Consider the following 17,398-nt stretch of genomic DNA (forward strand, 5'->3'; position numbering starts at 1 on the left):
TTTAGATTTTTTATTTTTTTTTATTTTTATAATATAAAAAATAAAAATGTTTTTGTTTTGTTTAGTTTAGTTTTAAAATTAGATTAGTTTTAGAATTTTAATTTTTTTTTTTAGGATTTATTTTTAATTTCCATAATATTGAAAAATAAAAAATTTAAAAAAAAAAAAGATTTAAAAAAAAAAAAAAATTTGAAAAATAAAATTTTTTGTGGGAAATTATTTTTTGCAAGTCTCAGGAGCTTTCACGTTATATCTTTATTGCTGAGATCTAAAGTGTTCAAGCCGAGATGCGAAATTGATATCTGGCTGATGGTTTATGATTCTCGTGGTGATTTAAGGCATTTATCTCTTCAAAGCTTTCAGTTGCCGGATATCGTTTTGGTCACATGATTTAGCTGATGCTAGATGGTTGTTATTCATGGTCCATGTTTCTTTATCATTTAAAAAGTAATCATTTAAGCATTGACTCCACAAGGCACTAGCCTATTAAATCTCTAAATCCATCTAGTGCTTATCATATCGTGTATCTTGTCTCCCACCCAACTGTTTGGCAGTTGGTCTTCACTATCTCGCAGGGTCTACCCCCCTTAGCCGCGGGAGACGGGCTTAAACGGAGGGATCGGGGATCAGAGTGACAGCCCCCGGTCCGAGCATTGTCGTGCCAATCTGCGCGACAACAAGCCCCATCATATACATTGGATTGGTGCCAAGAATCTTCTAAGATATTTTTGGGGCACAATCACTCATGGACTAAGATACACTCTCGGAGATGTGAGGCTGCAGGATTATTCTGATGCTAATTGGGCTGGCAGTGTGGTGGATCGCAAGAGCAATTCTAGATGTTGTTTTTCTTTGGGTTCTGCTTCGATATCCTAGATGAGAAAGAAGCAGAAATCAGTTGCCTTGAGCACCACCGAGGCCGAATACATAGCTGCTAGTATGGCCTCCTGTGAAGTTGTTTGGTTGAGGAAGCTCTTCAATGAGTCGTTTGGACATGTGTTGGATACCACCATGATCCTCTGCGACAACCAGAGTGGGATCCGATTATCAGAGAATCCCATGTTTCATGATTGCTCCAAGCATATAGATATCAGGTACCACTTTATCCGGGATATGGTACAATGAGAAGCAATGAGGGTCCATCACATTGGGGCTGATGAGCAGGTCGCCGATATTCTGACAAAGCCCCTGGGGAAGGTCAAGTTTTTGGCCTTCCAAGAACAACTTGGAGTCGTGGAGAGAATTTGTTTCCTTATTGAAACCATAGCTTGGAGAAAAGGCAAAAATACTCAAACCAATAATCCTGCAGCACAAAACAAGTCCCAACCCAAAAGTAGAACCAGAGGAATCTATCAGAACTACTCATGCAATACCAAGATATAAGGCATCTCACAGCTCCTGTTTTCAACCAGCAACCCCACTCACGATCAACCCATATGGCAAGACATCAGTTTATTGGGAGATACGTAATGTAACAAGTCATAAACAAAACAGTGAACTTTAATGTTTTCACCAACAAAATGAACCAAATTGTCCTTCGAAGTTACCCTCAATCTTATTTGCCATTGGTAAAAGAAAAACACATCTAGTATATGGATTGTGTAGTACACAAGTGAAATGGGCACTCCGCCATTTAGTCTCATGTATTTGAAAAATTCAACTGCCATTGAAGGATATAGCCAACTATTTATGTTCAGCAGAACCTTCATCCAATATTGCCATTTTATGTAGATAAGCTATTTTTACATGGGATTCGAAACATTCAAAGTTTTGAAATTCCAAAAAATCCAGTCATGTCGTCAAAGTTACAATCCACTATCTCGATATTCATCTAGACTGGAAAACCAGGAATTGCAGTCAACAAGAAAAAGCTACACTGTAATGAGATCAACCACAATGCAATCTCAGCTGGTCCCAATGCTCAAAGAAATTGCCATTACGAGTCATACAATAAGAAGGTTCCATATGCTTCTAAATTTCAATAGTACAACAATAAACCAAGCATCTCTGTGGCACTATCTCTATCACATCTACACTATAAGAAACACATGATTGGTTGCAATTACAAAGAGGACCAGAAGACAGATTCCAAGGGTTTGTTTTATTTCAATATAGAAAAATCAAAGCTGTACTCAAATAACTAGAAAAATCAAAGCTGTACTCAAATCACTAGAAAAATGAGGATGCTTACTTGTATAGATATGCTGCAATCCCCAATATTATGCAAAGAAGTATAATATCAATACAAAAATTGCGACTGGAACGCAACTGCAATAGTAATTGAAGAGTGGAGTTGCATAAGAAATCTGATTCATTCGCATTGTCTATTACTCAAAACTTGCAAATGCTCACTTTAAGTCATTATGTTTCAGGCTGCCAATCCTATTTTGTCTCTCTCATGGTCATTGTCTTTCTACATGATTGGAATAAGTAAGAACTTAATCATTTTATTGATTGCACTTAAAACAGCCAAAGGAAAGGCAGACTTCGTAAAATAATATAAAAAAAAAAACTAAATCCACAAGCCATAACTGGGAATGATGCATAGATTACCTTTACAAGTGTTTCTTTCAACCTAACATTTGTGTTCTTCAGGTTAGCAGTTGCTAGATCCGCCTGAATTATAAATAAAAGGAAACAATTTCAATATGTGATTAGTCAATAAAGAAAACATATTCCACATCCTGCTTCCAAGTAAAGAGAGCAGAGAACCTCACTTACTTTTGTATCAATTTCATCTATAATGGGAACCTGCCTGTCCAATTCCTGCAAACAACATTAGAAGTATTAGTAAGAATAATAGGACTTCCAAATCCACTTCACTGTCATACTTACAACCCAAGAAGACTGACCTCATGTATATCTTCTGCCATATTTTTCAAGGTTTCAAGTCCCTCTGCAATCACATCCAGGCCTTGGTCCTGCAGTCACCAGAATTATAAATTAGACAGCCTTAGTTTTGTCACCCTGGTATATAGTATATATCTTCAATCCAGCATTCACTTTCACAGTGATCACATAAGAATATCTTTATGCATATTTATTGACACACAACTATAGCAAATAGCCAGTTTACATGAATTTTTGCTTAAATTTATTACAAAGATAGAGATTTTGATATTCTGGCTAAAGACAGTAATCTAATTGAGACCAAGGTGGTGGAGTACAGGAAAACCCTTCAATTCCTCAGGAGTTTGCACAGAATTTTTAAGCTGAAATCAAGACCATAATGCAAAGCCATAAATATGCAAATGCGCTGGAATGGAAGTTTCCTATCAAGTCATTTGGAAGGAATGAATGTTCCTAAATTCCTATAGAAGAGAATGTTTTGACATTGAAAAATATTTTGCTAGAGGAATAAACACTAAAACCATGGAGGCTATCAACAATTTTGATAACCAATAGAATGGGTTTAAAAGGGTCAAATGACAAGAAAAAAACAACCACAGAAAATAGGATTATGCTCAGACTCCAGAATTTTGGTTTCCCAAAGTTCCTCAAAAGCATATTCATGGGATATTTTTAGGGGGTGTTAGGGGTGTTACCCACCAACATGGGTTATCCCCAAGAGAATTTTTCTCCCGTTGTTTCAGCTTTCCAGCCAGCAGCTCTATCATGATCCATTGATACCCAGCCTCAGATGTCTCTCATCCAATGAAGGTGGGTCATCTATTATGACATGCATAACCATTTTTGGATTCAAGTACTTTCATTTAATGTTTAAGGGCATTCTAGTATGGATCACAAGTTGAATTGGATGATAAAATGCTTTTGGTTGTACACTTGTTCCCATGCTTCGCCTTGGTGATTATCACCTGCCCCTAGTCCAGTGTGACATTCCTTGAGGACTTTCTTTCACTATCTAGGAGGGGCACAAATAGGAGGCTCTAATGACAGTAGCATTCTATGACTTTTATACTTACCACTTTCCATGTTCCCCATGTATCTTGTTGCTGCAAAATCTAGCGGGGTTTGGAGAGGGAAACCCTACAAGGCATAAACTAGACCAAGAGACAACAATGAGCTAGTGGCCCACTATCGCCACAGCGAAAACCCCTTTCTCTTTACGGATTTTCACGGATGGGAAGAGTCATAGTATGTGATAGGGTCACCTAAGATAGATATTCCAAATATGATGTGTGTGATGTGACTTGACTAGGCCCTCTACAAGAAACACACAACAATGGCTCAAGGCTCCAATGGGAGGCAATTTACTTTCTATGTAGAGACCTAGGGATAGAAGCACAATGTGAAAAGTCGGCGATCCCGAATCCTACTGCAGCAACTGATTAAGTTTCTTCTATTTGTTAAATTAACTGAACAAATTATTTGTAGTTTCCTACAGAAAATATCGAAACTAATATACTGTACCCTTCACAACATAAAAGACTGCACAGGAGAGAAACAAACACACACAATTACACCGTTGTTTTTGGACCAATGTTCCCAAAAAAACCCAACTTGGGAAAACCAGTACAGCAGCTGAGGGTTTTATTATTATGCAGTAGTAAACTGAGTACAAATCATTAGATGCCCAAACTGGCAATCTGATACAAAGAATAAACTGGCAAAGAGGTAGTGAGAAAAATCTCACAATGTCACTGGCGATCCGAATCTGATCCAAGCTCTGGATGGCTAGCCCCACATTACCTCTACGTCAGCCTACGCATATCTACGTCACAGCATCTAGGAACTGCGTCACCTCCTCTTCTGATCTTCTGCTGACTGGAACTTCGACCCTCTGGCCCTTCGGTTTCACACCCCGACTCTAGCTCTAGATCTTGACTGCTCCAAGCAAAAATACAGACTCCCTCTAAAGCTCTGTGTTGTCTCTGCGTGGTATTGCGCTGCCTCTCTAAACCTCTCGTTGCCTTCTCTACTTTGCACTCTTCGGAACTAGAAAATGCTCCTCCATACTACTATCCCTGCCCCTCACTACAAGAAGATCACTCGATCTCTCTCCGGCAACTCAGTGCTGCTACTCTTGAGAAATTCGATCTCTAGATCTCACTATCTTGGTGTGTTCTCCAAGTGCCCATCAAGCTCCTCCTTATAATCTCTCGTTAGAGGACCAATGGCCAAGATTAAAACATAATCAAGGCTACAATTAACTGGGAGTTGATCCTCGTCTTCTTCTAGAAGTTCGCACCATATTTAGTTAATACCCTTTAATTAATCACATTTCCTAAGTTTAGACTTGGGAATACATTAAAAAATGATTAATTATTTTAATTAAACCATCTCCAGGTGGAATTTTCCCAAACGATTTATGGGTCTTGGAGAATGCATGTGTCTTAGCCTCTCTACAAAATCTCGAGACTAGAGCACATCCGATGCTACAGAAATCAACACTCCCTCTTAGCGATGAATGTGCTCTAGTGCTGCAACACATTGAAGCATCACTCTATCTCTGCACCATCTCTTGTTGCACTGTTGATGTCTAGCTCTACTGCCCGCTCTACTGCCCATTAGCCACTGCACAACTCTGATTGTTCATCCGTGTTGTTGTTGGCCCTTTTGAACTGCTACCAACACTGCATCTACACTGTAACCTTCTCCAACTACTATTGTTGCCACTGTAACAACTGCAATGGAAAAGCATCCAAATACTGAACCAACTGTGGTCAGTATGATGCATCTGTCACCTAAGTCCTGACTGGTGCTAGACTCTACGTTGTCACTAAAGCCTCTGCGTTGTTGCTGACTCTGCACTGCTGCCAACTCTGCTCTGCATTGCTCAGTCTTTGACCTGCTACTAGCTACTAGCTACTGCATATGTCACTCTGGCACCTAACTGCACCAACTGCCACTGATCCATCCTGCTATTGCATATCTTGGGCTCCCTTAGCAAGGTATTGATTCATGAGGTGGACCTCGTCAAGAATCCTACCCATCCTGTAGCTCTCTCGAGCTACAACTCCAAATCACCCCACCTCACCCCTGGAGGTAACTCGGTGATCATGGCAAACTCTTCCTCCAGTCTAGAGGACAACCTGTCGATCTCAGCGGATGCAGCCTATTGATTTTGCTTCTCCTCTTTGTCCTTTTTTCTGAGAGGACACTTAGTGTTGTAGTGGCCAAGCTCACCACACCTAAAGTACTTGGTCTTGGAAATGTCCTTCTTCCTCCTACGTTGCTCCTGTTGCCCCTTAAATGCGAGGGCCACGTCTTCCTCCTCCTTTACTTGCTTCATCCCACTACTGCTGCTAGCACCACTGATGGAAATCTTCACCATATATCGCCTCATCTCCTCCTAATGCAGATCAGCCCACACACGTTCCCAATCTAGCAGTTTTTCTCTGCCCAAGATACTCTGGACGAAAACTTACCATTCTTTAGAAACGTTGTTTAGAGCTAGTCATACAAGCTCTGAAGGTTGGGGCATTGTCCTCACTGAAGCCAGCTAATGCCAGACATCCTGAAGCCTAGTAAGGAAGGGGTCTATACGCTCCTCCTTCTGCATCCTCGTGCATCTCAGCTTCTCCTCAAGATACATCTTCTGCTGCTCGGAAAATAATTTGTACAGCATAGCAAGGGCCTCCCACATCTGTCAGGCAGTATCTTTGCCAGCTATGTGAGAAACTATGTGATCTTGAACTCCATAGAGAATCAATCTCTTTGCTTTCGTCATCTCCTTCTTGTATTTCTTCAGCGGATCTGCATCTACGAGTACAGCTACCACATTGTCGATATAAGTCTTGAGATCATGTTCATCTAGAAGGCAGGAAATTCTAGCCTTCTAGATCACATAGTTGGAGGCTCCGTCCAACCGATCTTGATCTCTTGACCCAGTTGACGCCATCTCTCTGAAAAACGTCGAACTTCTTCCTCTTCTCCTCTACGCAGTTTCTACCTAGCTATTCGCACTCCCTTCTAGAGTGAGAAATCCTGCACACAACTACAGTGGTTCCACTAGGAAAATTTGAACTTCTTGGCTAGAAGGCCCCTGAGGAAGGAATTCCCTCAGTGTGTGCTCCTCTTTCTTTTTGACACTATTTTGCTAGCAATTGCTGCAAAATGACTGCGTCCCCGCTGAAGATTTGCTCTGCGTGGAAATTGTTGTGGTGTTCCCTCTGCCTCTGGGAATCTTCGATCCAGAAAAATTACTCTCTATCAACTCACTTAGAGAAGTAATTTTCCACAAAAATTAGCCCTCTTGGCCAATGGACTGCACAACCTTGCTGGGGTTTCGAAATGTTGCCTACGTAGCGATTTCGAACTCCCTCTTCCGCCTACAACTGAGCTCTTCTCTGCTTCACCTGCGCTCTGCATAGTTTTAAAAACCAGCCTAGCTACCCAGTTACCGGTCTAATCGGCCGGTTAGCAGGGCCACCGGTTGGAACCAGTGAAAAAACCCGGTTTAATAGGCTGTGTGGCGGAAAATTTGACCTAATCAGTCCTAACTGGCTAGTTTTGGACGGAACCAACCGATTTGTAGCAAACCAGCCGGTTTAGGACAAAACCGGCCGGTTTGCTCCGTTTTAAACCAGCCGGTTACCGGTCATGCCCACCAAGACCACACACAGCGCATTTTTCAATGAGGTTTAGGGGTTTTGAAGGGAAACTAAAGGTGCTTTCCCTCCAAAAACGCCCTCTCCAAGCCTTTAAGAGGCCCCTCTCCCTCTCATTGGTCTCACACATCTGATTTGGAGTGTTTATGAGTGTTTGTGAGCTTGGAGAGTGTTGAGCTTTTGCTGGAGTAGTCATCTTGGAGTTGGAGTTGGAGCTATTTTGATGATAGTTTCTAGCTATCAGTGGAGTTGGCATCTTCAAGAGGAGGCTAAGGAAGCTAGTTTGCATTTCCAGGTAAGGATTTTCACTTGAAAATTCCTCATTTGACTGTTGTCCATGAATTAAATTTTTTTATGTGTTATAAATTTATAAACTTCTTACTTCTATCATCTATGCTATCAAATCTCTAGCTCTATGCTATCAAAGTTTGTAGCTTGCATGTGCATTTGTTTTCCTAAATTTAGCTTTGGTTTTCCATGTTGCTTAGCTGCTATTTTGTTTTTAAATGGCAAATTTCTTTGCAAATTGTAATTATTTCAAGCAAACATGGCTCCAAAAGGAAAGGACAGTGCATGGACTCATTGTGATGTGATTGATGGAAAAATGATATGCAAATTATGCCATAAATCTATTGGAGGTGGGGGTCTTCTTAGATTGAAACAAACACGTGGCTGGGATAGGAGGCCAAGTAATGCCATGTGGTGCACCAAATGCAGTGTTAGGTCCTATTAGGGCAGAATACATTTCCAAGCTTGAAAAGTTTTATGACGATAAGGCTAGGGAGAAGGCCATCCAAAATGACATTGCAAGGAAGAGGGAATTATTAGAAGCCATGCAAGAGAGTGGGTATGATGATTATGAAATTCAAGACTCAACTTCTATCCCTTCCACCAATGACCCCTTTCACTATCTTCATCCTTCTTGTGGCCAACCATCAAAAGGAACAAAGAGAACAAACATCCAAAGTTTTTTCTCATCTTCTGCCAACATTGCCTCTTCTAATCCCACTTCCTCCCAGCCAAGTCGTCAACCCACTTTGGATCAACATTGGAAAAAACAATGCAAAGAAACTTCTCATCAATACATTGCTAGATGGTGGTATGATTCAGATATCCCATTTAATGTTGCTCGCTCACCTTATTACCAAGCTATGTGGGACTCTATTATCGCTGCAAGAAAAGGTTTCAAAGGCCCTAGTATGCATGACTTGAGGGGAGCTATTTTGCAAAAAGAGATATCTTCCACTGATGAGTATTTGTTTGAGTTTAAAGATTCATGGCTCAAAACAGGTTGTTCCATCATGTTAGATGGATGGACCGATGGAAAGAACCGCACTATCATTAATTTCCTTGTTTCTTGCCCTCAAGGAACCATGTTTTTGAGATCAATTGATGCATCTGATAAGGTGAAGGATGCAGCCCTTCTATTTGAGCTTTTGGATAACATTATTCAGGAAGTTGGGGAGCAGCATGTTGTGCAAGTCATCACTGATAATGCCTCAAACTATGTTCTTACTGGAAAGATGCTTGAGTCCAAATATAAGACCATATTTTGGACTCCATGTGCTACACATTGCATAGACCTCGTGCTTGAGGATATAGGCAAAGTGGAGTGGCTAAAAAACACTGTAGAGCATGCCAAGTGCATTACAAAATACATTTACAACCACTCATGGGTATTGAGCCTAATGAGGAAAAACACTGGGGGCAAAGAGCTTGTTAGGCCTGCAATTACGAGATTTGCAACTCACTTCCTCACGTTGCAATGTCTCAATGGTCAACATAAAAACTTGTAGAAAATGTTTTCCTCTAAAGAATGGTCTGAATCTCGGTGGGCTCATAGACAAGATGGAAAAGACACCAAAAAGAAAGTGTTAGACAGTTATTTTTGGAAAAGGTCTGTAGAGCTTGTGAAAATTACCGAGCCCATTGTTAAGGTGCTAAGGATGGTGGATGGGGAAAAATTGGCCATGGGCTACATTTATGAGGCTATGGATTAGGCAAAGGAGCAGATACGGGCAGCTTACAAGGACAAGTTAGCTAAATATGGCCGTATATGGGAGATCATTGATAACAGATGGAACAATCAACTCCATCGTCCTATACATGCATCTGGGTATTTTTTGAACCCAAAGTATCATTATAAAAATCAACTAGGGGATCTGCATGATGGAGAGGTTAGAGCTGGATTGATTAATTGCTTGGAGCGCATGGTCCCTACCCATGCAGACCAATTGGAAATACATAGACAACTTACTATTTTCACTATGGCAAGTGGTACCTTTGGTAAAAACTTGGCAAAGATGGCAAGAGATGTGGACCAACCAGGTAAGCAATTCCAATTTCCAATTTGTTTTTTTTCAAGTTAAAATTGTTTACGTTCTTTACAATTCAAATTATAAACTAAGTTACTAATTAATGTCTTTTTCTTTGCAGCACATTGGTGGGATTCATTTGGTCGCCAGTCCTCAATTGCAAAGGTTTGCAATTAGAGTCCTCAGTCAAACTTGCAGTGCTTCAGGTTGTGAGCGCAATTGGTCTGTTTTTTAGTGCATACACACAAAGAAGAGAAACCGTTTGGAAAAAAAACGGTTAAATGATCTTGTTTTCGTGCAATACAACATTCGACTGAGGAGAAACCAAATGATGAGCAAAACACCTGATCTAGATCCCATTGTGTTGGACGATATTGATCCAACATCAGAATGGTGGAGGAGACTGAAGAGCCTGTGTTTGAGGCTGATTTTGATATCGACATGACTTTAGCGGGGGATGAAGCAGATTATGTGGCGGCATCAGAACCAGGATCAGTAGTGGCATCAAGGAAAGGCAAAGAACCAATGGAAGGCACTAGTCGTGCAGGTCGACAAACTCGTGCTTCCATTAGGTCCACTTCTATTGTTATTGGTGCCATTGATACTGAGGTTGCAGATCAGGCTAAGGCATCCTCAGACTCTGAACCAGATGATGTCTATGTAGCTCCTGATGATGATCTTGTGGCTAATAGTGGTGATGAACTTGATGATTGACCATGTGTACACTGTAGACTTGTAGTAGGCCAATGGCCTTGTTGACCTCTACTGGTCAACTACCCATGCAGTACATCCCCCTCTTTTTTGGCAAAAAGGGGCAGCACCTGATCAGCATGTCCGTGCCATCCTGCCATCATCAGCAACTTGATCTTTTTGATTGTAAACCCAGTCTGCATGTATTGATTGTAAATAATCTTAGCAGACATGAGTCATGTATGTAATTTGCCTAGGTGGACCTAACTTTCTGATGATAATCTACGTCCCGGAAGGTTTTTCGTCTCACCGATCCACGAATCGGCAGAGTTTTCCTTCAAAACTGACCCCAAAGCCGGGATTGATTTTGTCATTGGAATTTTAGGAGAATCCTAGTGTGTTGATCTGCTAGATTATAGTTGTGTCGCAGAACTGGGTGATTTGTGAGGGTCTATGTTAAAGGGGTTTTCTCCCTTAAGATGTAAATTGTAAAAGTCATGATGTAATGTGTCCTGAGGGTTGAAAAATGTTTTAAATCCCCTCATGATTCCTAGGTCCTAGGTCCTAGGTGATGTTTCCGAAGGTTTAGTTCGATGATCCATTTTAAAATGAATTAAAAAATTAAAAAATGAATAAAAATAATAAAATAAGTAAAAATTAAAAAATGAAATATAAAGCAAAAACCCTAACTAATAAAGTAATAATATTTTAAGTGAATAAATCGACGGATGAGATCAAGAGATGTCTTGATCCTCATCAACGGTCGAGATCATTTCTGCATGGATCACTCGAACTAGCCGTTGGAGGCATTTCCTTTAAGTAGGGTGCTAGGGGTCATTTCAGATCATCTGATCTGTGAGTCTAAGACTGAAGAAGCTCTCTTGTAAATCTGTTTCTGGTTAATAAAAGAAGACTTTGGGGTCCATATCTTGCTGGTGTTACTCTCTTGAAATGCTGTGAGATTGTTTCATTTTCTGCATATGTTATTTTCAGCCGTTAATAATAGCTTTCCGTAGAGTATTGTGAGCACAGGTATCTTGTTCACTTGCTGGGGTTTGGGTGCTGTTAGGGTTTCTGAAGTAATGGCAGGTATCTCCATTACTTCCTGAGATCTAGCAGCATTTTTGCCCTCTTTATTGACAGTTGTTTTGAGCTGTGCAGAAAACATCATTGAAGGAAATTTTGTGGGCGTTCGGGGAAGTTCTCAGCTGAACCAGCCAACTCCCGCAAGCATTTTTTGTTGAGCCCAGTTGGATTTGATCCTGGGTCTATCATTCGGTTTATTTTTCTAAGTTTGCATGAGAGATTTTCTGAAGTTCTTCACAGTGACAATCTGAAATTTCTGTTCTTTAAAATGTTTCCCGTGCTTATTGCCAGATCTGGCTGTTAAGGGGCCAAGTCTGTACATTAATCAATTGTTTTAGAATTTTTTTTGATCTAGGGTTTCAATTTTTTTTTAATTAGGGTTTTGTTTTCTTTTTGCAGTTGCCCAGGATCGGCCCACAGCCTACTCAGCCAGCAGATCCGAGTCCGACCTCCCTTCACTCAGAAAAACAGCAACTCCAGCGTTTCATAGATGTATAATCCTCGTCCATGCACGATAAGAGAAGTAAAATGTTGAAACGATACCGGTTCTAGAAAGCCCGGCAATCGGTGTATCAACGGCTCAGGGCTACGATTTCTTTTGTCTCAGTTAGCAAATGATTTCCCTTCAGAAATGCTGAGCTGCCGACAGAGAATCGACTTTCTAGAAAGCCGAACAGATGTTCATGGTTTCCGCATTCAGTTTCTTTGTTTCAAAACGAGGTCACGATTTTGATAAGCTGCCGTCACATTTTTGCTTTAGTTGGGTCACATATCTCTGCGTCTTCACGTGAGCACTATTTCGTTTCTGTCACTGCTACCGCCGTATGATATCAAAGCCTGGTGTGTGTTTTCAAAACAGTCCGCATTTGGTCAGCCGTCACCTAAAAAAAAAATTTCTGCCGACAAAAGAAACCACAAACGCATTTGAAAGGGCATCTTCAGGGTTTTCCACGTGACATTCATGCCCAGTCACGATCTCACCATCGATCACGCAAGGCCCTGCTACGCCATCATCTGCGAAATTTCTCTCGGCCCATGAGGTAGCACGCTCTCCATTTAGAGTCTACACGCAGGTACTCACAGCGTATTTTATTTTGGGTTTTACGATATAGTCGTATTCGCATTTCAGATTTCTTTTAGGTTTTTTTTTTATAAAAAATGAACAAATATATGTATATATCAGTTGCATAGTTTAGGCTTAAGTTATTTGATTTCATTTCGTTTGTTGTTTTTGTTTCTTTTAATATATATATGAAAATGCAAAAGAAATACGTTAGGGTTTTCTTAGGATTTTATTTAAATTTTTTGACTTTACTTTGTTTAGATTTTAATTTATATTAAGGTTTTGGTTTTGAATTTTAGTTTTGTATAGTTAATGATAGAATAGATTTTAAAATTTTAAGTTTTATATTTTTTCTAGATTTTCTAATTTGGTTTAATTTAATTTTTATTATATTTTAGTCTTAGATTATTTTTAGATTTTATAAATAAAATAAAATAAATTAAAATTTTATAAAAAATATATATATATATAAAATGAAAAGGGAGCCATTTTAAATTTGATTTAGTTTATTTTTGTTTATAGTTTAGTTTTAGATTAACTTTTAGATTTTTTTTATTTTTTAGATTTTATTTAAAAATAAAAAAAAAAATAAAAAAAATTGAAAAAGCATAAATTTCTTGTGGAAAATTACTTTTACCAGCTTCAGTTGTTTACCATGTTATATCTTTCATGTTGAGACCTAAATTTTTTAGAGGCGGAATACGAAATTGATATCCGGTTAAATTCGTTGTTGTTTAAATCAATTTATTTCTCTTAGTTTGTTGGATATCATTATTTGAAGAGCTTTGTGGTTTTACTGGATATTTAAAGCATTGTTCTCTTTATTTGATGATAAATGATTGATGTTTGTGGTTCATGTTCTTGTATCGTCTAGCAAGTAATCATTTAAGCACTAATCTCATAAGGCACTGGTCCACCAAATAAATAAAATCATTTTAGTGCATCTCGTCTCCCAGCCCAACTGTTTGGCAGTTGGCCTCCATCACCTCATAGGGTCCACCCCCCTTAGCCGTGGGAGACAGGCTTAAACGGAGGGATCGGGGATCAGAGTGACAGCCCCCGATCTGAGCGTTGTCGTGTCAATCCACGCGACAACAGGCCTCATAGCTTGCAACATTGTTTTTGGACTTTAAATGCCATTTAGAGCCTCATTGCTTATGTATTTTGCTATTTTGTCGATGATATGTATTGCATTTGGTACCATTTTGATATATTCACCTTTACATGGTATATAAATGAGCAAACTTTGCATATTTTGTCTCTATTGGCTTGGAATCATGGTTTTAATCTTAAAAATAGTTTTGTTTCATTAAAAATTAATTATTTAATGTATTTTTCTAAAACCGGTTCGTTTTGACCAAACCAATCCCGGTTAGACCGATTCCAGTCGGTAAACCAGTTCATTAGGTGGACCCGTCCGGTCAACGGTTCCGGTTTTAAAAACATTGGCGCTCCAATACCATGTGAAAATTCGGTGATCTCGAATCCTACTACAGCAACTGACTAAGTTTCTTCTATTTGTTAAATTAACTGAACAAATTATTTGTAGTTTCCTACGAAAAATATCAAAACTAATATACTGCAGCCTTCACAACATAAAATATTGCGGAAAAAAAACACTGCACAGGAGAGAAATAAACACACAAACAATTACACCGTTGTTTTTGGACCAATGTCCCCCAAAAAACCCAACTTGGGAAAATCGATGCAGCAGCTGAGGGTTTTATTATTATGTAGTGGCAATCTGATACAGAGAATTAACTGGCAAAGAAGTAGTGAGAAAAATCTGATCCAGACTCTGGATGGCTAGACCCACGCTGCCTTTGAACAGTCTTTGCATCAGCCTACGCAGATCTGCGTTACAACCGCTAGTGTCACATCCTCCTCTGATCTTCTATTGACTGGAACTTCGACCGTTTGGCCCTCTGGTCTCACACCCCGACTTTCGGCTCTAGATCTCGACTGCTCCCAGCAAAAATATGGACTCCCTTTGAAGCTTTGTGTTGCCTCTTTGAATCTCTCGTTGCCTTCCCTACCTTGCACTCTTCGGAACTCGGAAATGCTCCTCTAGTCTGCTATCCCTGCCCCTCACTGCATGAAGATCACTCAATCTCTCTCCAGCAACTCAGTGCTGCTACTCTTGAGAAATTTGATCTCTAGATCTCACTATCTCGGTGTGTTCTCCAAGTGCCCATCAAGCTCATTCTTATAGTCTCTCGTTGGAGCACCAACGACCAAGATTAAAACTCAATCAAAGGCTAAGATTAACTGGGAGTTGATCCTCATCTTCTTCTAGAAGATTCACACCAGATTTAATTAATACCCTTTAATTAATCACATTTCCTAAGTTTAGACTTAGGAATACATTAAAAAATGATTAATTATTTTAATTAAACCATCTCTAGGTGGAATTTTCCCAAACGATTTATGGATCTTGGAGAATGAATGTGCCTTAGCCTCTCTGCAAAATCTCGAGACTAGAGCACATCCGATGCTACAGAAATCAACACACAAGGACTAGGGTTTGAGTAATTTGTTAAGTGTTGGAGTATCTGAAAGGTCAAGCCCAAGAGAAAAGGTTTCAGATGACATATATCAGTCAGATCAAGGCTCATGAAACCTTCAAGAAGCCCCTAAGTTGAAGCAATACAACACTAGGGTTTCCCTCTTAGGGAAAACAACTAAGGAAAGAGAGTTTATCGATGAAACTGAAGTGGATGTCTATTGGAAAACTGATAATGGAAACTTATTATACTTATTTTCCTTAACCTTAATATTTGCTTATGAACTTATTAGCTTTCTAATGTTCTTTTAGTTAGATCTTTCATCAAACAAGTAGCAAGAACATAAACTGCAACAATAGAGGACATAAATATTAGGCTCTCCGCCAGGGGAAAACTCCTCCAAGGGGACAAACCTGGAAACTCTTCTCTTCTTAGAATCCACTTCAAATGAAATACAAGAACTTGAACCCTAGACCAAGTCCTTCTCCTAGTACCAAGTCAACCCTTCCTCAAGTCCTTCCTTGATTCTGCACCAAACTGCTACACACTGCCAACTTTGATACTGCTACTCAGCTTGCAAATTCAACCTTGCAATTTCGATCTTGCAGCTTCCAAGGAAACCCTACATCAGCCTCCTCTTGAGACCTTCCTGGAGAAAGGCAGCTCCTCCTAAGGTCAATGATGTCTAGATCAAGTATGCTTTCTTCCAGCCACAAGATGTTGCACTTCATCCTCCTGCAACTTCAGCTTCTTCTTGCAGCCCAAAAACCCTAGAATTCTGCACAAGTGAGAGAGATAGAGCCCAAATACAAGAAAATTTTGTCCTTTCTTCTCATCCTTGGTCTTTGCTCTCTTTTTTTTGCTCTTCCCAACTATAGATCAAACTTGTTGAGTGAGTGAATCCAAATGACGTCGAACTGCTTCCTTTTATAGACTTCTCAAAGGGTCGAATTCCCTCCTTTAGGTCAACTTGTACTTTAGGAGCTTCCAGGACTTTCTAGACTCAAAAATAATTATTTTTACAAGTATATTTTTGCCCAGAAGGGTCCTATAAACATGATGTTGACTCTTTTAACTCAATACAATAAATCCTAAGACCTAACGAAGAACGTGCTTTTACCTAGAAGACCATCAATAATTAGCATAAAACCCATGCTTTTAATAATAATTTCTTTTCTTTTCTTTTCTTGGTTGTTACATAGGATACATATTGAAATGAGTACAACAGTTATGAAGACCAAAACTAGTTACATTTTCAACAATGCCCACCAAAAGGATAGATTTTGTGGCAAATACTATCTTCTTGATGTTTAGGCTCTTCAATACCCAAAACTCACCTTGCCTGGGGATTTGCACAAAGCCCTAGTTTGCAAACTTGGCTTTAAAGGGGCTGAAATTAGAGAGAGAAAATATGGAATAAAGGAGTGTTTAATCACCAACCAAGTAGATCAGTCCCTTGTTCCTTGCGAGAATGGAGTCCAAAATGACATAGATCAGCCAATAAGTATCTAAAGAGGTCAAAATTTTGATGCCCTAGCAACAAGATTTCAAATATTTACCTATGCAATGGAGACATAGATTTTTCATCAAAGAGCTACCAAGAGTTCACTGCTAGGACATTCATGTTGACAAACCAATAGGCTAGCAAATTAGGGTTGATTTCTCTTACTTGATAATTGCTTGTGAATGTTTGTTGGCTTCTTATTTCTTTTATTATGCCCTATTTATCAAACAATTACCAAAGCATCAAACAATGAAGATCACAAGAGACAAAGAACACAAAGATATAGGCTCCAAGCCAGGGAAAACCCCATAAGGGGGAAAACTCAACCGACTTCTCTTCTTATAGAATCGCATCAAACTTTCAAAGTGAGAAATCCAAGACCCAAATGTTGATTTGGGGTAGCATCGGATGTGCTCTAGCCATGAAAATTGGTGGAGAGGTTAAAGGACATGAGATCTCCAAGACCCATAAATGGTTTGGGCAGATTCTAACCGGTTTCGGAGATATTAAAATAATTAATATTTTTAATGGAGTTCCTAAGTCTAAACTTAAGAAAAATAAAATATTAATAGGCATTAATACAAAACTATGTTAGAAGGTTCCAAAAGACATGGATCGAGCCAAATCTAATCTTAGCCATTGATTAGAGATATAATCTCGGTCGTTGAAGAACCAACAAGAAAAGTATAAGAGGAGGCTTGAGGGTCAGTTGGAAAATACACCAG

At 39.4% G+C, this 17,398-nt stretch overlaps 1 protein-coding gene across 2 annotated transcripts in view; it reads right to left on the reverse strand.

Annotated features, from left to right (window-relative positions):
* LOC149160214 (syntaxin-71-like) overlaps window positions 1-17,398 on the reverse strand; it is a 347,967-nt gene that overhangs the window by 140,595 nt on the left and 189,974 nt on the right. The window contains exons 5-8 of one of the 2 annotated variants that reach the window (XM_089436674.1): window positions 2,853-2,921; window positions 2,722-2,766; window positions 2,554-2,616; window positions 2,192-2,268 (exon numbers count right to left, since the gene is read on the reverse strand). In XM_089436674.1, coding sequence (XP_089292800.1) covers window positions 2,192-2,268; window positions 2,554-2,616; window positions 2,722-2,766; window positions 2,853-2,921 — 254 coding nt within the window. Of the gene's footprint in view, window positions 1-2,187; window positions 2,269-2,553; window positions 2,617-2,721; window positions 2,767-2,852; window positions 2,922-17,398 lie in introns of those variants that run through there. The other variant, XM_089436675.1, reaches the window with a different exon arrangement.

The sequence above is a fragment of the Pinus tabuliformis genome, chromosome 5_2 (assembly GCF_031772625.1).
Source record: "Pinus tabuliformis cultivar Carrire ecotype Pingquan chromosome 5_2, CPIR1, whole genome shotgun sequence".
In the NCBI taxonomy this organism is placed as follows: domain Eukaryota; kingdom Viridiplantae; phylum Streptophyta; class Pinopsida; order Pinales; family Pinaceae; genus Pinus; species Pinus tabuliformis.